The sequence below is a fragment of the Hoplias malabaricus genome, chromosome 1 (genome assembly GCF_029633855.1).
Source record: "Hoplias malabaricus isolate fHopMal1 chromosome 1, fHopMal1.hap1, whole genome shotgun sequence".
NCBI lineage: Eukaryota > Metazoa > Chordata > Actinopteri > Characiformes > Erythrinidae > Hoplias > Hoplias malabaricus.
The window spans coordinates 79,390,123-79,410,638 of NC_089800.1; the positions used below are offsets into that span (position 1 = coordinate 79,390,123).

Consider the following 20,516-nt stretch of genomic DNA (forward strand, 5'->3'; position numbering starts at 1 on the left):
ATTATCTAATTCCCATAAACTGACTTTGGTATATTACCAAGCAAGATCTTTTAAAACTGTCTAAAGTCAAAGGCAGAACATTTTACAAACATGATTGATGCCTAGATGCTGCTTCTTCATGTTTAACATACACACACAAACACACACAGTATATATATATATATATATATATATATATATATATATATATATATATATATATATATATATATACTCTTTTATTTCAGAAACGAAAGGGAGAATGACATATCTATATCTATATAAACCCCAGCGAGTAATGGATTAGCAGCCAAGAACATGGCCGCCATCTTGAAAGCCGCCATATTGGATCAAAGGCAGGTTTTTCCAATGGGAAGGTGGTCATGTAGTATATCAAAGACGACCAGAATTGTCTCAGAAATGGATTGCAGATTTGCAACATCTCTTGTGGTTCAAAGGTTGGATGGATTGGAACATTGTCACTACCTGACAGTGCTACAGCAAACAGTGTTCCCATCCATTCTGACCGAAGATGGCGCTGAGCATTTAGGGTCTGGTCGAGCCTGTAATGAACCTGTAACGAGCCTGTTGCAAATCTGATTAAGGCAAGCGATTTCTGAGACAGTTCTGGTCTTCACCTTCCCATTGAAACACTAGCCCTTGATCCAATATGGCGGCTATGTTCCGTACACAGCCTAAAAGATAAGTCCTCTAACCCATTACTCACTACAGATGTCATTTGCCCTTTCATTTCTGAAAAAAAGTGTGTGTGTTTGTGTGTGTACCTGGTAATCTGAATTGTTTAAGGACAGCCCAATATTTAGAGTTTAAGAATAAATGCTAGTGTGATTTGTCTCCAGAAATTTGTCACAGATAGAAAGTCTTAGACTTCACAGCAGACATGTTCAAGCAAGAAATCAAAGGAACAAGCAAAAGACAAAAGCGAAAGGATTTCTCAGTTATATCTCAGGAAAAGCCAATATTTACAGAATAAAACTTCATCTTCATATCCTCCCTTTTGAGTGTTCTGCTGTACTTCATCGCTCACACACTTTTGCGGATAGTAATTAAGATTATTACAATTATTGTTTAGTTTAAAACATAAACGACATTCATTTTAAACAACATCTACAGCCCCAGGATGTCTTTAAGAGGCATTGTCGGTTCAACCCATCAGCCACAACGTTGTTTCTACACTCAGCGTACATTGTCCATCACAAAGGTGCACTGGAGGGTGGTGGATCATTCTCACCTCTGCAGTGACGTGTTAGTGTGTGCTGCGCTGGTACGAGTGGATCAGACTCAGCAGTGCTGCTTGAGCAGAACAGTCCAACACAAAACCTACTGTCTCTGACTTTACATCTACAAGGTGGACCAGTAAGGTAGGTGTGTCTATCCGAGTGGACAGTGAGTGGACACATTGTTTAAAAACTCTAGCATTACTGCTGTGTCTGATCCACTTGTACCAGTACAACACAGCTTAAGCATTGAAGAACGGGGTGAAAGGGCAATAGATGGACTACAGTCTATAATTGTGGAACTACAAAGTGCACCCATGTGATCAGTGGAGCTGATAAATTAGACACTGTAGCGTAGAAACATGGAGATGATTTGAATATCATGGCTGATGGGTGCTTATAGTGAAATGACAAACACCTGGGTTTGCTCCTGAGAAGGGAACATTAGATTATTAGATCGAGACATGCTTCGGAGCGCCGCTCAAACCTATGCGTTTACAGCTGATTAGGAAGCAGTCCATTCAAGTTAACAGTTTTAGTGATACAAAAGTGCAACTCTAAAAAGACACATATATATACGATTTGAGATATAAGGGAATTTGCTCTTTTAGTTTTAGACGAATGAGACTTTTTTTTATAAATATTATAAATATACAAATTATTGCCACCTTCAGTTTTTACATTCGACTGTTTCCCTAAGAAAGCGTTTGCTGTTTGAGAAGTGCCAGCTTGTTATATTTGCTCTTTTCTGCTCCGTGTACAACTTATTGTTTTCATCTACCGCAAATTCTGTTCACATCTACTGGAGCTTTTCCACTGCATGATCACTACTCAACTCTATTCAGCTTCTTCTGCTTAAATCTGGTCCTGGTTCAGAGTGAGCCGAGTAGGGACTAAACCGTGGTGTGTAAACCTTGCAGAGCACTGATTGTCCAGAGAGAGTCATCACTCTACGCCACGCAACGCAGACGTCCAGCACCAACTCACCATCTGTAAAATCTCCAGCTGCAGCAGAGATCACATTTGTTTTTATTTGACTCACGACGGCAGCTCGTAAAATTACACCGTGGTCTTTTGAAGAGGTTCAAACGCTCCTTGGACCGGTGGCTGACAAAAGAATCCACGCCAATACACGATGAGTAAACAGCGCTTAAAGTTAGCGCTGCTGTTTTTGTGCTTTCCAAAGCCCCCTGTTCCAGTTAGAGACAGGGTTGTGTGACGTTCCATATTGGGGTGGGGTTTTGTGGCAGTGGAAAACCAACCAGGTACCAGAGACCAAACAGAGAGTAGAGAAGAGAATTACAGTATTACAGCGAGTAGTACGGTAGGTATCATGCAGTGGAAAAGGGCCAAAATAGTACCGCTTTAGTCGGGACATAAGGCCGGTCAATAAAACCTTTATGTTTCACAGTCATTTTCCTTTTACGTTATTGGTATTTCAGCTGTGGGTGATGCTTATCTTGAGATACACAGTCAACAGATTCGCCCTGCAGGGTGCGTACGTCTTCATCACAACTGTTTTGGATGAGACAAGCTGCACAGGTTCACGATTTTACAAAGTGACTATGAAAACAACACGGGGAGGATTCTGGATTCATTTCACAAAATCTACAAAAATAGGATTATCCTGTTAGTTTCATTTCTAATATTGTATGTTACAAAAATATTACAGAAAATGATCAGCGTTTATTGCCACTACTCAACGTGTCCTGCGTCTAGAACAAGGTGCTCAGTTTACAGTAAACCGGCCGGGAGGAAGTTTGCTTCTGCATTGCACAAACTGCATACATACGAAACAGAGTAAGAGCCTGAATCCTGCGTGAGGATAATCATACGACCACAAAACCACAGCGAGAACGTCCATGCTGAGCTATGCTCCTCATGTCTGCTGCACCACTGCGTTGCAGCGGTAGCCCTGACTGCTACTATCGGACCACCAGGCATGAGACGCACAGCTTGGAGGGACCTATGCAGTCGTCGTGACAGAAAGCGCCACATCCTTTACACATGATCATGGCCTTTAATCGACAGTAACACTGTGACTGCACTTCCTCCATTCCAGAAGCTTCGATAAAGGCCTGCTGTGGTGAGGTTTCACCCTTACTCTGTTCTAGAAGGTGACCGGGTATGGCAGTGACAGTCACAGAGAAAGACATCACCCCCCCGTTGGCGCTCTCGCTACTGCAGGGGACTGTAGGAGAGCTGCCCGCGTTAGTGACGCTATTACTCAACGAGTGAGGCACCGACATGCTGATGGTGCCGCCATAAAACGCTCCCATCACAGATTCTTTACTGTCATGTGATTTCTGTGACTGAGAGGGTTTCACGTCTGGGTTACAGTCGCCCAACTGGCATGGCCCTGAGATATCCTGTTTACCGCTGCAGACATCAAGGTGCGGTCGTGGAGATGTTTGATCTTTGGTTCTTGCAGAAATGCCACCTTCTCCAGGATTGGGTGAGCAGCCGAGCGAAGGGCACTCTACCTTGATCTGTGGACAGTGCTGGTGATGGTGTCCTAATGCATCATCCGGCCTTGAGATGAGAAATCCCTGCTGTTCATCTTTAACTGGAAGAGGGTTGGAGTGTCCTGAAGCAGCAGGACAGAGAGAGCTTCTACTCGATTCAACCCCTTCGTTCTCTTCTCCTTCGACGTTCTCTTTCTTGACGGGGTTGGCCAGATGCGGCCGCTTGCTGCTCTCAGACCCTCTGCCGTAGGTGGAGATGTTGAGGAGGTAGTGTCCTGACATAGCAGGCTTGGCCACTCTCTTTCTGCCAAAGAGGCCTAAGTGGAACCTGGGTGGGTTGTTATAGCCCTCAAGATAGCCTAGTTGATAAGGTTCAAATTGAGGCTGAGGGACTGAGGCTGAGATCTGGCTCTGCTGACTTCTCTGCCTCAGAACGTGGATGATCTGCTCCTGAGTGTTCTTATCTAGCTTCTCCACACTTATCCCAGGTCTGCCCAGTGTCGCAGACTGACCTGAATTCGTCTGCGCTCTAGATCTAACATCCTCTGTGGCTGCTGGGTTCTCTCTGTCTAACCCTTTTGTGGTAATGCCCAAGTCCCCTGGATCTTGTGCTGGAGTGGTTATGGATTGCACCTCCGTCTTAACAAGTGGCTTTGGGAGAATCTTCTCAAGGGGAACCTCCTTACCTTGAAGGAGCTGAGTGACCAGAGTATTGTTGACAGGAATCAAGTAGTGAGTTTTGGCCACCAAAAGTGCATCTTGTGCTCTCTGATTAAGAGCCAGTGTGTTTGAGGGCTGTAACTGCGACCCACCCACTGACAGGAAGGTACGGTCTTCTCTCAGAATCGAGTTTGACGTGCACTGAGTGGTCTGGGGACCCGTCAAAGACCTGCTTTCCTTTGTGCCGAGACCCTGAGCTAAGCTAGGGTCTGTCTGCGCAGTAGAACCTGACAAGTGAGGTGTTTGTGAGGGATACCCTGAGTTCTCAGGGGCTGGAGAAACAGAGCTAATCTTTACTGGCGATACAGATTGGCTTCTACTGCTTGCTGGTGAAAATTCCTCAGACAGGGACCGGGCTGGTGAGGGTGTGGAAGTGCCTCCAGTTGAGCCAGGTCCCGAAGTGGCTCCTCTGATTGCCGCACCAGCTGCAGCTGCAGCTGCGGCAGCAGCACGCTGTTCCCGAGCTAATTTGGCTTTAGCTTTGATGTCGGCTAAAGTGCGGGCACCGGTACATCCGGGACGGATGCTGGGCGGTGTCAAAGGATGGGGAATCCTTGGAGAAACTTGGCCTGATGCTTGTGGAGCAGAAGGGGTGCGGGACACAGATATCTAGGCAGAATATTTAGAGAGATTCAGCAAAAGGACATTGCAGTCAACTGTACAAACAAAATAGAGGAAGCAAAATTTTCAAAAGTGAAACCTACCTTTAGATGGGATACTCTCTGTTGTACAGTCACTGAAGATGTTGCTTGGCCTAACACTTCTGCTGGTGATATGCGAGGTTTCTTCTCGGCTATTTCTTGCTCGCTCAAGGCTTTCCGTTTCAAAGACTCAGAGGGAACAGCAGAGGCTGGGGATACAGTCCCATCAGCTTTAATTGCTTCAGTCTCTGATGCACACTTTCCTTTAGAACTGGTACTCACAGCTTCCTGTTGAGGCTCTGGGGCATTAGACTCGTTTACCTGAACACTTTCACCTGTTAGAGTTTCTACTTTCACCACAGAGGCTGTAGACTCCTCTTGTGCTGGAGATGCAACCTTTGTGTCTGTAGATGCCAGGGTCTCATCAGTGGCAGTGTGACTGGCTGTTATTGCTTCTGTACAGACAGGTTCCGATTCCGGTTGGCTAACCAGTGTTGTTAATTTAACCTCTCTGGACCTCAGCTCCTTGTGGCTGATCTCAACAGTGCGCTTTGGCTTTTGTGCTTCTGCGCTGGACTCTGATCTTTCAGGAAAGCTTGAGTCTTTAGCTGGTGAATCTTCAACCTTAGAAGTGCTGTCACTCTCCGTCAGCTCTCTGGACTCCTCAACACTTAATCCAGACCTGAAATCAGAAGGTGATGTAAAATTCATGCTCTTTGATGTGGCCTCTGAACAGCTCGGGCTAACATCTAGACTGAGTACAGACGGACTTACTTTTCCCCATAGTAGCTTTCAAAGAAGTGCTCTTTCCAGTGCTCCACCTTCTTCTCTTTCTCGATTTCTTGCCGCATCCTCAGTCGTAACTCGGGGGTGAACTCACCTGCGAGGAAACAGGTCTTCAGTACATCAATTAACCTGTGACACCTGCACAATGCCAGATACCGTGTATGGATACGAATACAGAAACCGACCTTCCGACAGCCTCTCTTTCCAAGATTGTGCAGCCGATGTGAAAAACTCATTGTTCAAAGCAGAACTCGTGACCCTCAGTAGCCCATCCATACAAGACTGAAACAAAGCATTAGGCAAATTATTGTTTTTTGGATAAAATGGCCACCAGTGTGTACATCTCAATTATCAAACCAGGGCTCCAGACTAACGCTAACAAAAAGACAAAAATGTATCTGGGACCATTTTAGGGCAAATTTGTTCTGTTAAAGGTGTTATTTTGGTAGGTGGTTCAAAAAGAGTGTTCTGAATAATGATAATAATGTGCAATTAGGGCGGCACGGTGGCGCAGCAGGTAGTGTCGCAGTCACACAGCCCCAGGGACCTGGAGGTTGTGGGTTCGATTCCCGCTCCGGGGGACTGTCTGTGAGGAGTTGGTGTGTTCTCCCTGTGTCCGCGTGGGTTTCCTCCGGGTGCTCCGGTTTCCTCCCACAGTCCAAAAACACACGTTGGTAGGTGGATTGGTGACTCCAAAGTGAGTGTGTGAGTGAATGTATGTCTATGTTGCCCTGTGAAGGACTGGCGCCCCCCTCCAGTGTGTATTCCCCGCCCAATGATTCCAGGTAGGCTCTGGACCCACTGCGACCCTAAATTGGATAAGCGGTTACAGATAATGAATGAATGAATGTGCAATTATTCGTCATTGTACAACATAATCACACTAGTGCACCAGGGATTGTGAACACACACCCAGAGCAGGTGGCAGCCATCCCCAGCGCCCAGGGAGCATTTGTCGATGTTCCTGCCGGTCCTGGGGATTTAACCAGGCCACCTTCTGGTACCAAGCCAGGTCTCTAGCCATTAGGCCATGGCTGCCCACCGCATTATTAAAGACAGAAAAGTTAATCATACAGAGATAATCCAGTGTCACTGTTATCAAAAACTGAAAACAGATTGTTATCAGAAAACTCCACTGCAGCCCAAAGAACACGGTTTGTGATCCTCAGGGGATAATGGGCTTGTGTTTTTACTGTAGGAATCTGGAGTCTGGTAGCCCATTGATTTTGTTCTTACAATATTATGTCATTAATCTCTAATTACTATAATATTATAAATCTGGTATTGTATTTTTTAAACAAGTGACCCTAAAATATAATATAAATATAGCTGGTTTTCCAGTGTAACTGTACTTTCTAGTTGTACTTTCATAGTCACGATCATCCAAATATGATATTACGGGAGTATAAAAATAATTAAATGCAAATTAATGCAAGAGTATTATGTTTAAAAAAAAAAAAAGAAAAAAAAACTGCAATTTTCAGTTCGGGTTTAAGTTACAGCTGATATAAAAGTTCAGTACGGTTCTGAAAAACAGTCCGGAGCCTGGGTCAAACACCATGGTGTTAACCGTGTCTTTCTACCTGTTGGTCGATTTCCGGCAGCAGCTTCAAAAGCTTCTGCTGGCAGTCTGGAGGCAACACGGAGAAGGTGTGCTTGTTGATCAGGGCCCGAAGGTTAGTGTTGACCAGGATGGAATCAGGAGTCTCCACGTCGATCTCACACTTGGTTCGTCTCAGCTGGCCTGTGTGGGAGTGTGGGAGTGATCAGCTTTGACAATTCCAGATAGTGATACAGACAACAGGCTGTATCTGCAAACACTCACGGGCACTGAGCCGACTGGAGCGTTGAGACATCTTCCTGACGCCTGCTCCGTGGCACACATCTGCTTTGACGGAGGAGGAGGAGCTGGAGGTGGAGTTCTGGGGGCTAGGGGGGCAGCGCTCGGACTGTTTCAGTTCCCAACCTACAGCGGTCAGAGACAGATTACTCAGCTTGTACAAGTGCATCTGTATGAGTGAATAACTTTGGGGGAACATTAACATTACGGATACAGCACATTGATGAGTGAGCAAAGGACTGAAAATGCTTGCTAAGGCAGGGGTTTCATATTTCAATGAGTACCTTCTTTCTACACTCATTGTCCATTCTCTCAGCTCAATTGACCTTACAGGAGCCCTTTGTAGTTCTACAGTTACAGACTGTACAGTTTCGTCCTCTTCTTCAGTGCTCAGGACCCCCACAGAGCAGCTATGATTTGGGTGGTGGATCATTCCCAAGCAGTGACACTGATGTGGGTTGCACTGGTACAAGTGGATCAGTCACAGCAGTGTCTACTGGAGCTGTTAAACCCTGTGTCGGTTGCCGTTTAGTCCTTCATCAGAGTTTTTGGTCGGTGGACATTTCTCAGTCCCGCAGTGACATTGAGAATGATCCAAGACACAAATTAAAGACTCTCTGCTCTGTGGTCGTCCTGAGCATTTAAGAACAGGGAGAAAGGGGGCCAACAAAGTATGCAGAGCAACAGATGGACCACAATCTGAAATTACACAAAGTACTCCTGTATGGACAGTGCAGCTGAGAGAACGGAGAGTGTGTGTAGAAACAAGGAGGTGGTCATAAACTTCTGACATGACAGTGTATTTCTTAAAGTAAAAGGCATGGTTGCATTGGAACGCATACCAGCTTTGGCAGATGCTGAATCCATGTCTTTGACAGATTTAAGGAGGAGTCGAGGGCTGGTGGCGGTGGAAATCCCACACTGACGGCGCTGATTTCTCTGCTGTTGTTGTTTCAGGGCCTTATAAATATAGAAAGAAGTATACTTGTTGAAAATATAAATGACTGTAGAACAATTACATTTGGTCAAACAATTTTTAACACACAGGAGGACTCTTCACAAACATCGCTTACAGTATTTCATAACACTCAATTATAAATCTATATCTATATTAAGACCCCAGAATAAAAAGTAGCACAGTGAACATACACAGTGCCCTCAGGGACACAGATCTACACAACAATTAATAAGCACACTCTTAAAATGCACTGAGCTCATATTAATGTGTATTAGAAGAGCTCAAAGACAAACAGGGCTGTGTTGTGATGGTAGCACCTGTTTCAATGCCTTCTTGCTGTGTTTCTGGGATGAAGAGATGAGCTTGCTGCTGGAGACTGAGGGAGAGGAGCAGCGAGACTGCGGAGAAGACGGCTGCGACTGCAGTTTCCCTGGCCCTTAGAAATAAATCAGAGTAGTTCAGAGTACTGGGTGGGTTAAAACACACACAAATCCTCACACACTTACCTAACTCTCTTTCACTCTCTCTACTTAGCCCGCACTCTGGCTTTATTAACCTGTACAATGAAGTTTTTAAAAATGTTTACTGTTTAAACGTGATATAAATGTGTGTATGGTCTTTACCAGCATCTCGGATGGTTCCATTTCTGTGACCTGCTTTTGTCAAAATCCCACAAGCCCCACAGCAGCAGCATTCTCCCCCTGTCTAAACAGCCCTGTTGAGAACGCTTGATTCTGAACGGCTTGTTTTGTCCCATGTTTTCTGATTTAGGCTTTAGGCAGCCCACAAAAACTGACTGGGTGATCTTGTTTCACAGTGTGTGCTTTGGTGGGTTCTAGGGCTCACACAAATTAAAGTGTACATGCACTGAACAAAGATTATATATATATATATATATATATATATATATATAAATAATATACACTTTAATGTATACACTTTTAATGTATTTAATTATTTTTATATATATATATATATATATATATAATCAATGTCTGCAATTGAACAAGACAATCATTAAGAGCTTTTCATAAAGTCCACAGCTGCTGCAGTATTCACTATTTACTCTGAACCCCTGTAGTAAAATGCATCACCCGTAAATCGAGTATAAAAAACCGACGTTCAGAAACATTCAGAAAAGTAAAGCAATTAAAAAAAAGTTTTTAAAAAAAGAACCCTACAGTTGAGCTCTGATATTTATTTCCTGGTCTTTGCAGCACTTGTTTCACGTTCGCTTGTAGAGAAGGATTAAAAATGTTCAACTATAATAAAAATAGACTACAACTCTCCCATGGACAGTCTACTTACTGTGATTAGATCTGTGTGCCTCCACTTTTATAGCATGCATTATTCTGTAATATTTACAAATGCTGTTGAAGGACAGCCTGGGGTAAAGGTTTCTGTTAGCTGTCAGCTCTCAGCGATTTTCATGTATATGAAAATGAGGAAGTGGTCTCGATTTGCAGAGGGAAAAAAAAACATTTCCTGTTTAAATGCTGATTTGATCTGCATGAATAATGGCATCACACAAAATGAAACTCAAACAAATCCTCGGTGAAGGTTTTCAAACATAGCTTACTCACTTCACCCTCCTTTAATCAAAAATACCATATCCACACGGTCAGTGATAACAGCTTTGCTATAAAGCTGAAATTCTGACAATTTTATGATGATGTATAATGTATTATGGTGATGTATTATGAAAAACCCAGTGCTTTTGCACAGATATTTGGAGCACACCAACACACTGTGAAACCAGACAACACAGTCAGGTTTCTGTGGGCTGCTGTAATGCTGGCCTTACACTCAACTACATTTTGAGCAATTTCACTGCCGCAGATTAATTTCCAGAGTCAGAATATAATCATGCGAGTCTTGCTAGTGTTCCCATCTTCTCGATTGTTTGGTGCTAGGTGCTTCAGGAGAGCAGTTTGAACTCTTTACTCGTAACTTAAGTAACTTTAAGTCATTGTCTGTAACTCTTATCCAATTCAAGGTCGGGAAGGGTCCGGAGTCTACCCGGAATCACTGGGCGCAAGGTGGGACACAACCTGGATGGGGTGCCAGTCCTTCACAAGGCGACACACACTCACATTCACTCACACCTACAGACACTTTTGAGTCGCCCCTCCACCTACCACCTGTTTTTGGAGCGTGGGAGGAAACCGGAGCACCGGGAGGAAACCCACGTGGACAACATACCACACTCTTCGCAGACAGTCACCTGGAAGAAACCCACGTGGACACGGGGAGAACACACCACATTCCTCACAGACAGTCACCCGGAGGAAACCCACGTGGACACGGGGAGAACAGACCACACTTCTCACACACAGTCACCTGGAGAAGGACTCGAACCCACAACCTCCAGGACCCTGGAGCTGTGACAGAGACACTATCATGCTGCCCTTTTAGTTAATGATAAAATCAGCCGTGATTAATTTTATGGGGACAGTCATGGCCTTGAAGTTAGAGTAGTGAGTTTGGGGCAGGACTTTCGCCGGTTCAGTTCTGGGGACCGGCACGAGAAAAATCATTCACTTAACCCCCAAACTGGTCCCAGGGCGCCGAGGTGGTTGGCAGCCCCCTGCTCCGGCTGTGTGTGTGTTCACTGCCCCTAGTGTGTGTGAAGAATTGTTCACTAGTGTGTGTTTATGTGTTCACTAACACGGACAGGTCAAATGCAGAGAAGCAATTTCCTTAAGGGGATCAATAAAGGTGTTTCTTCTTCTTCTTCTTCTCAAGTCTCTAGTCTTTGCTCATGCAAATAGTGACGGGGACTTTATAAATGACCAATAAATATGGCAAAGTATCGTATATAATGTAAAAAACTGCTTACATTTGGACTTAATTATGTTCACGTGAGGCTGAGACTCGTGGTCAACTGACCACGTTGTTAATGTAGTTTTTATAGCACTTTTATGGACATAGACAGACAGGGATTTTAAAAGTCGCCGGTGGTGGGAATCGATGGTGTCAGAACCGACTGATTGATATGGAATCATATCAATCTGCATGGGTTTCCTCCAGGTGACTGTCTGTGAGGTGTGTGGGGTGTTCTCCCCGTGTCTGCGTGGGTTTCCTCCGGGTGACTGTGAGGATTGTGGTGTGTTCTCCCCGTGTCTGCATGGGTTTCCTCCAAGTGCTCCGGTTTCCTCCCACGCTCCAAAAACACATGTTGATAGGTGGATTGATGACTCAAAAGTGTCTGTAGGTGTAAGTGAACATGTGTGTCGCCCTGTGAAGGACTGGTGCTCCCGCCTCGTGCCCCTCGTGGTAGGCTCCGGACCCACAGTGACCCTGAACTGGATAAGCGCTTACAGATAATGAATGAATGAATTAATTAATTATGAATTATGCCTCAAACAACACGGGACATTTATTTGTTAATGTGATGTGGGACCACCTCAGGTGTCATTAATCAGCCCCTGTGAAGAGCCTTGTCCTTGGTTACTAGTAATCTTTACTAGAATTTGCATTAATAGCACTGTAGAAACAAAAGTCAAACATCATTAATATTAGAGAGTGAGGTACCTCTTCTCTTCCACCTTCCTCTGCGGCCTTCTTTGCTGCTGGCACTGTTGTTGTTTTCTGAGCTCCGAGCGTCCGACATGTTATCACTGCTGTCTTCAGAAGCCTCCTCTGAAAGCTCTTTCACCACGTCTGCGATGTCCTTCTGCTCAGCCGCACACACACACACACACACACACACGGCACAGACGTCAGGGTTTAATATAACGTCTCCTGATGAGTCACCGCACTGTGATTTTTCTGACTTTGAGGATTGAGATTAGTTCCTGTAAATGAAGTTCTGGGTTTTTTTATTTCAGATTCTCCCACAAGGGGTCGCCACAGAGGATCATCCTCTAACCTGTTCCACACAGTAAACTTGTCCCTACTGACGCAACCCTCCCATTCTACTCAGGTCTGGGACTGGCACCAGGGGCTCACAAGTGCAGCATTAGTGGAAGGTGGATGTGTAGCTGATGTACAGAGAATGTCCATTACACCACCATGTCATCAAAAATAAGCACAAATGCTAACGCCCTCAACGTTTTTACTGACTCACAGTAATACAGGAAAGTTCAAGGCACAAACATTAGGCCTTCACTGTTTGGTGAGGCCTAGCAAACTCCACCCACACTCCTGTAACTGCTCCTCAAGCTGTGGCTGGGAAATTAAACCATGATCTGCAATCTACACTGGTGCAATGCTACCCTAATGTCGCGTGGTGTGATTAAACTCAGCTATCCCAGGGTGATTAAATCCATCACACTCTGTGAGCGACCCTGGTACCATTAAACCTCATGCTGTACACAAACTCATAGATTCCACCCCCTCCATCAAACTTAAAGGAACACTATGCAATATTTATACCCTAAAATTGCAGCTTCAAATTCATCGTGATGCTTCATTAAACAGTAATCAAGAGGAAAGAGCCTCTGTTGTTGCTACTCTGGGTTCAGCACTGCAGAAACTGCACTATGTAACTTTTGGAGGAGGGTAGGAAACAACACACACCCTGTCTTCCCCTCCCTATTGACTTCAGTACATTGCTGTAAAAGTGAATTACACTAGGAAGAGCTCCAGAAGCGAAAAACACAAATCTTACATAGTGTTCCTTTAAGGAGAGAAAAAAATAATATTAAAACAAGCTTTAAAGCAAGTCCGGAGCTTGTAGGGTCGAGCCCCGCTCCAGGTGACTGTCTGAGTTCATGTGCGAGATTGCTGTGTTTTCTCTGTGTCCGCGTGGGTTTCCTCCCACGGTCCAAAAACACGTTGGTAGGTGGATTGGTGACTCAAAAGTGTGCGAGTGTGTGTCGCCCTTTGAAGGACTGGCATGCCCTCCAGGGTGTGTTCCCACCTTGCGCCCAATGATTCCGGGTAGGCTCCAGACCCACCGCGACCCTGAACTGGATAAGCACTTACAGACAATGAATTAAATAATTAATAAATAATAATAAATACAGAAGCTGTGCCAATTAGCAATATGCCATTTTGCAAAATTTTATATTTCAGTCCAAGCATTAATATCAGTATGTTGTAGTGTCAAGTATCTTAGCCAGGTAAATGTAGTGGCAAGTTGTGAAAAGTACAGCAGCGTTCTGTGATACAGTTGTGAAAGATTTGTTTACTGCACTGTGTGTTGTGACACCTTCCTGTTTGAGGTGTTCACCAAGTCTTGGGTTCATTCTTTCAAACATACCTTCAGTGTATAGACTCCCATTCGACCAGGAACTTTGTAGAAAATTCCCTCCTCACCCCGGGAGTTTGTGTGGAGCATAGCATTGAGGCAGGCAAGGGGGGACGTCCCACTGGGGAAAAACAAGACAAGAAACCTCTAAGCAAAGAGTGAATATTTATTCCATACTGACTGCTATTAATCTATGGAGAGAAATACATCAATAACTTATCAAAGGCTGTTTTAGCAGGGCATATGTTTACTGTGTCATGATTAAACAGAACGTCACATACATTAAATACATTACTTTAGGAAGCCTTGCCATATTTTTTAAAACTATATTCAAAACAAAGTAAAATCAAAGGGGAGGGAGGCAGTGTAAAGTATAAATTTACTAGCTATCTACAACAGTCAACCTGACCTACGATGAACGTTTCCAGCAAGGCGTGGAAGTACGCATCAGCAAGATTTTGTTCTTGTGTGTTTGTGTTGTGTTTCTAAATGTTTTAAACTGCTTAACACTGTGTCCCAACTGCAAGTGACATGAGCGACTGTTATAATCCATACAGCTGCCTTTAGCAGCTGCGGACGTCAGAGTGAAAAGCCACGTGCACTTTTTCATTAACATCCTTTTTCTACAGTACAAAACAAAACTAAATCTAAAATTAGAATAAAAACTAACCCCTTATTCCAGTGAGTGTGATACAGTGTGTATGAATGTGTTTGTTTAACCCTTTCCACGTCTCCTGGTCACAGACCAGTATTATTTGAGATTATCGTCCAGTCCCTAGTGTTACAGGTTAATAAATACTCCAATATGTTAAATCAAGTGCGCTGTAAATTTGACAAATCACACACTTTGTGAAAAATAAAATCTAATTTTACTGTATTTATGTTTCTGTAGTTATTGTAATTATATAGAATTGCACTCAAGATCAAATATTTTAAATAATTATAATCATGTTAGGTGACTAAGACTTTCCCACAGTACTGTATTTCTGATGCCGCTCTGATAAACATCATAATTACAACACTCAGGTGAACTCTTCCTCTGTAGTTGATATACGTTCTGACTTGAGTCACGACGCCCCGCTCGTCGCTCGTTTACGTGCATGTAACTTCTTAACTGCAGTTTACTTAGGCTTTCAAATATTCCAGAAAAAGTAAGATCCTAATGAAAAAAAGAGAGCAATAAATGGGCAAAATTCAGGCCTATGATGCCCTCTTATCTCCCTTCATACGTCATACAGTATATAGCTGGGAATAGTAGAATTGTTTAGGAGACATGGCACAACAACACAAGGCTGGGAGATGTGGACCGGACTGAAGGACCAGGGAGATAAATACCAAGAGACAGAGGCCAGTCGTAACAGTGCCTCAAGTTACTGTGATAAGCACTATTGTGAGAACTACAGCCAGTGAGTCCACGCTTGTTGGGTTTACAAAGCCCTTTGCATGCTGTGTCAATCGAGGGAAGGTTAATAGCATGCGAAGGTATGGGCCACGGCCTTTTAGAGTAAAGTTAGTGTAAGGAAATTTGGGGGTCGGGGGGCGGGGTTTGGGGGTAAACTCTTATTTAATCTTACCTTCTGGAAGACAATAGGGACAAAGAAAGAGCAAAAAAAAGAGATGTAGTCATTAGAAAAGGTGTGTGTGTGTGCGCGCACAAGGTTCTCTTGCGCTAAACAAAATAAACTTGATGCATAAAATCAGAAACAATCAAAACAACTGAAAAACAACCAAAAACACCAGATATTCTCCAGATTTTAGCAAATGTGTATAACCTAACACAGCAAAACAAACGGCAGTTAAATATAGTCCATGGCAAGTAATGACCTCACCTTATCTCCTTGAGTCGCTCTCGCTGAATCACCTGGAGGATCTCCTTGTGGCTCATTGGTGTGTTAGGGTACTTCTCGAGTACCTGCAAAGAAGGGAAGATAAGACGTGTTTTAAAATTATTATTACTATTTAAAATAATTTATTTTCTTAATAAGATTTGTGTTTGTATAAATGTATAAATAATTACAATAAATACAGTGTCTGTGTTGTGAGCAAGTGTGCAGAACAAAGTGTGTTTCCAGATGTTCTCCTGTTCGTGTGGATTTGTTAAATCAGCAGCACACTTGTTTGAACATAATGAAGTATTTATTAACCTCTAAAAACTAGGGATTGGATGATAACCTCAAATAATACTGGACTGTCACCAGGAGAGATGTGGAAACACATTCATACCCAGAAAATCCCCACTTACTGTAATAATGGTGTTTGTTTTATTCCAATATTAAGGTTTTTATTAGGGGCCATGGTCATTTCACCATGAACACACACATAAAAGACAAATGTGGGGCCGCACAAGCAACATGTCGCCCTCTACTGTGACCTTAATGTAAGATCTCAGCTTCAAGAATATGTCACGATACACAGAATAACACTAACACTAACAAAAAAATAAATAAATAAATAAATAAATAATAATAATAATAATAATAATAAAATAAAATACAATGATCATTATTTAACAATTTGCATCTTAGAACTGGGCTGTGTGCGCTCTGGAGTGATACATATGACTACAGCTGGACAATAATTCAATATCAATCTATATTGCAATACAATATTTTTCAATAAAATTATATGATGATTTTTAAAAAAATTCAATATTTCAGTAAACATTATTTACAGCATTTTGTCGCTAAATGACTTCCATTACAGGACGCTGCTAGTTCAGTGCACTCAATTTTAAAAATAGTTTAAAAATATTAATATTGACAAAGCCAAGAGGTTCATGTTTGACGGTGATGTCATGTTTCTCATTTGTTCTTCAGTTTTTCTCTGGGTCTTTTATATTTACAATGTGTTCATAACTATATCGTAACTATATTGTATCGACTGATGTTTAGACAATATTAATTTTGACTGTATCGTCTAGCCTTGAGTAAAATACGCGCCTCGTGGTGGTGAGAACACCTCATAACCAGCGTGCAGACAAACAAGGGGTATTTATGGAAACGTAAATACAAAAAGATCGATTTCAGCCACGATCTCCACTGTGTTCTGGGAATCAACACCAGCAATTTTCTGAGAAATGTAGACACCTCAGCTAAGTCAGGATTTTGCTAACAGGATGAGGTCATTCTCTGGACCAGTGCCTGAGAGCTGGTCTTCCCCCAGCTGTGCGAGCGGTGTGGTGAGATTGCTCAGATTAGTAATACCAAGACGTCAGCCAAGCATGATTCGTTTCTTTGTCTAAGACATGGTGAAGAGAAATAACATCTGAGGCCTTAGATAAAGGCCAAAGGACCGTCAACTTGTAGTCCACTTTCATATTCACAACCCTTTCCCACACCAAGGTTCAGTATCACTCTTACTTTTCATAATGGGGGCCACCTCAGAGATGCATCACACATTTTACATTTACATCATTTGACAGACACTCTTTTCCAGAGTGATTTAAAGGAACACTAAGTAAGACACCCCTGATGTGGAGGCATGTAAAATGGTTTTGTACCCTCCTCCAAAAGACTCACAGTGCAGTTTCTGCCGTGCTGAGCCCAGAGTAGCAACTACAGAGGCTCTAGTCTCCTTTTTACAGAACAGTGAAACATCACAATAATTTTGAAGGTGTAATTTTAAGGTAAAAATACTACCTAGTGTTTCTTTAAAATGCTAATCCTATTACAGACATAGGTGAATGCAGTGTAAGCACACATGCCCAAGGACCAAAGACTCTTCCTGGTGTAGCATGTGGTGTTTGCCCAAGCATGAAATTGAACCTGGTTTTCTATGTACAGTATCTAGTAGTAACAAATGTATTGAGTTACATGTGTATGGATTCGTACATCTCTAGGTTTATTTGAGTTAAACTGCAGTAAGGAAGGAAAAAGAAATATCTTTTTCTGTTGTAATGTAGCCGTTCACATTTCAAAACTACTTCCTTTGGCTGTAAGAATTTCTTTGTTACAAGAAATGACAACATATATACAGCTTTGGTACCGCACCTTGTGACTTGTTTACATTTTTACTGCATGGCCATTCAAAAATAAAAGAATAAACCCAAACTAATCAATGCTGAATGCTCAGTGGAAGAATTTCCACTGAAGGTATACACTCTACACGTCCTAACCAGGATTAACACTGGATTCATTGATGTTGAAGTAGTACCTGTATTTGAAAGAACCGTAGTACTGTTATTTGAATCATTATTCCACATAAAATATAAGCCAAGCCCTTCTGAACGACACAAAAACTCAAGCGAATTGCAATTACTGTGTTAACTACGTATTACTGTGTAATTCACACACACTGCTTCGGTTACAACACTGTGTATGCGCCTCTCCAAGTCTCTGCATTTCGGTATTCGGAATAAGCTTCTGTAATTTACACAAACTGTTGTGTAATGTTATGATATCTTAAAATAGACCATGGCTTAGTCAGACATAAACATAAAACCACACATCATATTCTACAATCATTGTCCCTTCTCTCAGCTCCCCTGATCGTACAGGTGCACTGTCTGCTTCAACAATTACAGACTGTAATCTATCTGTTGCTCCGCACACATTGCTTGCCCACTCTCACCCTGTTCTTCAAAGCTCAGGACCCCCACAGGACCCCATGGGGATCATTCTCAGTGCTGCAGTGACACTGACGTGGTGGTGGTGTGTTATTGTGTGTTGTGCCTGTGCGAGTGGATCAGACACAGCAGTGCTGCTGGAGTTTTTAAACACCTTAATGTCCCTTCTGGACTAAGAACCATCCACCATCCAAAAATATCAAGCCAACAGTGTCCTGTGTCACTGATGAAGGACTAGAGGACGACCGACACACACTGTGCAGCGACAGATGAGCTACTGTCTCTGACTTTACATCTACAAGGTGGACCAAGGAGGTAGGAGTGTCTCACAGAGTGGACAGTGAGTGGACACAGGGCTTAAAAGCTCCAGCAGCCACTGCTGTGTCTGATCCCCGTGTACCTGCTCTGTGAGAGTCCAAGTACAAGGTGAGAGGTGTCAAACAACGTATGCAGAGCAACAGATGGACTACAGTGTGTAACAGTAGAACTACACAGTGCACCTTCCCAGTAATGTGTGTGCAACATTACTACTACGTGCTGTCAGCTGTTGTAGATGTGGCCCCGCTCGCTCAGCAGTAAATACAGCGACGTGCTAGCGTTAGTCAACTTCACAAAACTGACCCAAAATGACCCATAAGACGTGTCCCAGATGAGCTGACACGGTTCGGCTGACCACAGAACTGTCCACGGACTTTAAACCAACAGCACGTTTGTAAAGAGTATGTGTGTGTAAAGAGATAATTGTGAGAAGTGTGTGTGTGCGTCTGTGTTTTCGTCAGTAGCACGACGCTAACGTTACTGTTCCTGTTAGCTTTAGCTTCAGTAGCTTTAGCTCCGTGCGCTTCGAAGCGTCACGCCGTGAACGGAGACCCGTCCCCAGCAAACGAACTTCCCAAACACCCGAGAGAACACCTGTATCCCTGCCAGCGCGGGTCTGGGTCGCTCTCCCACGGCTCGGGGCTGTCTCAGGCCCGGGTCTGGGCTCCGAGCGGGGGTCGTGAACCCAAACACGACGAGTGCGAACAAGTGACAAGCCGCAGAAACTGCACGTTAACGTTACCGTTTTGGCCGCCTCCGCCCACGTCCTGCCCTTTTTCTTCTTCTGTCTCTCCCTCATGTCCGCGGCCGGGTCCCGAGTGAACCGAGCGAGTGAGAGCAGGTCAGCCGAAGCGGTGATATTGTTGTTGAGTTCACCGAGCTGGAGAAACCGACTCTGCCATATTGGGTGTTTTACTGTAAGCGGAGGGTCACATGACCCTCCACCAGACGTCACCTTACTGTACAGTGACTGTGAGTGGAGTGGGGAAGGGGGTGGGGGGGGGTGAGGATGTTCGTGGGTGGGGGTCACCTATAGTCCACCCTCAGGTACTCAGACTATTATTTGGCTGGAGGATCAGACACAGCAGTGATGCTGGAGTTTTTAAACAGTGTCCACTCACTGTCCACTCCATTACACACACCTACCTCCCCTTGGTCCACCTTGTAGATGTAACGTCAAGGACATCATCACTCCTTTGTTGCTGCACAGTTTGTGTTAGTCGTCCTCTTTACCTTCACAGGATGCTTTTTGGCTGGATATTTATGGTCGTTGGACTACTCTCAGTCCAGCAGGGTCAACAAGGGGTTTAAACTCCAGCAGTACTGCTGTGTTTGATCCACTCCGTCCAGCACAACACATGTCAGTGTGACAGCAGTGCTCAGAATGATCCACCACCCAGATAAAAAGCTACCTGCCCTGTGATGTTCTTGTAGTGGTCCTGGGCATTGAAAAAGAGGCATTAACAACGTATGCAGAGCAACAGGTGATGGCCAGTAGAGAGGAGAAAATGAACAATGCTTGTAGAAACTATTTTTTAATGTCATGGCTGATTGGTGTATGTGTGTAAAGTTGAAACAGACACATTAATCTGACAGTATCCATAGGGAGTCATAATGTCATAATCCTGAGTGATGCATGTAATGGCGTCACTAAGTTCACTGAGTTCACTCAGTACTGATAGTGAAGCAGTAGTGCATGTTGATCACTAGGGGTCAGCAGTGATAGAAAACAAATCTTGATATTATAACTGAATTATTGTCTTACCATCTGTTCCAACAGTGGTGAGAGTTCAAACATCAGAGACTGTGATAT

General features: G+C 43.6%; 1 protein-coding gene across 2 annotated transcripts; it reads right to left on the reverse strand.

Moving 5' to 3' along the window:
- Nucleotides 1–219: 219 nt before the first annotated feature.
- On the reverse strand, nt 220–19,591 carry asxl2 (ASXL transcriptional regulator 2). Of its 2 annotated transcripts, XM_066674494.1 has the most exons (12): nt 19,446–19,591; nt 15,651–15,733; nt 13,834–13,942; nt 12,162–12,303; nt 8,945–9,063; nt 8,512–8,629; nt 7,655–7,795; nt 7,413–7,573; nt 6,015–6,111; nt 5,818–5,923; nt 5,107–5,725; nt 220–5,011 (listed from the first exon to the last, which is right to left on the reverse strand). In XM_066674494.1, the coding sequence occupies exons 1-12, from the start codon at nt 19,500–19,502 to the stop codon at nt 3,143–3,145; spliced, it is 3,621 nt and encodes a 1,206-aa protein (XP_066530591.1). In that variant the 5' UTR covers nt 19,503–19,591; the 3' UTR covers nt 220–3,142. The 2 variants fall into 2 exon arrangements, with proteins under 2 accessions (XP_066530591.1, XP_066530600.1); XM_066674503.1 differs by lacking the exons at nt 12,162–12,303; nt 13,834–13,942; nt 15,651–15,733; nt 19,446–19,591 and adding an exon at nt 9,936–10,078.
- Between the last annotated feature and the right edge of the window lie 925 nt (nt 19,592–20,516).

Coding starts and splice junctions, on each gene's coding strand:
- asxl2 (XM_066674494.1), bottom strand. CDS start 19,502: ATGAGGGAGAGACAGAAGAAGAAAAAGGGCAGGACGTGGGCGGAGGCG. Junction 12,304..13,833: donor TGGGAGTCTATACACTGAAG/GTATGTTTGAAA, acceptor GCGGCTGAGCAG/AAGGACATCGCAGACGTGGT. Junction 5,012..5,106: donor AGAGAGTATCCCATCTAAAG/GTAGGTTTCACT, acceptor TATTCTGCCTAG/ATATCTGTGTCCCGCACCCC.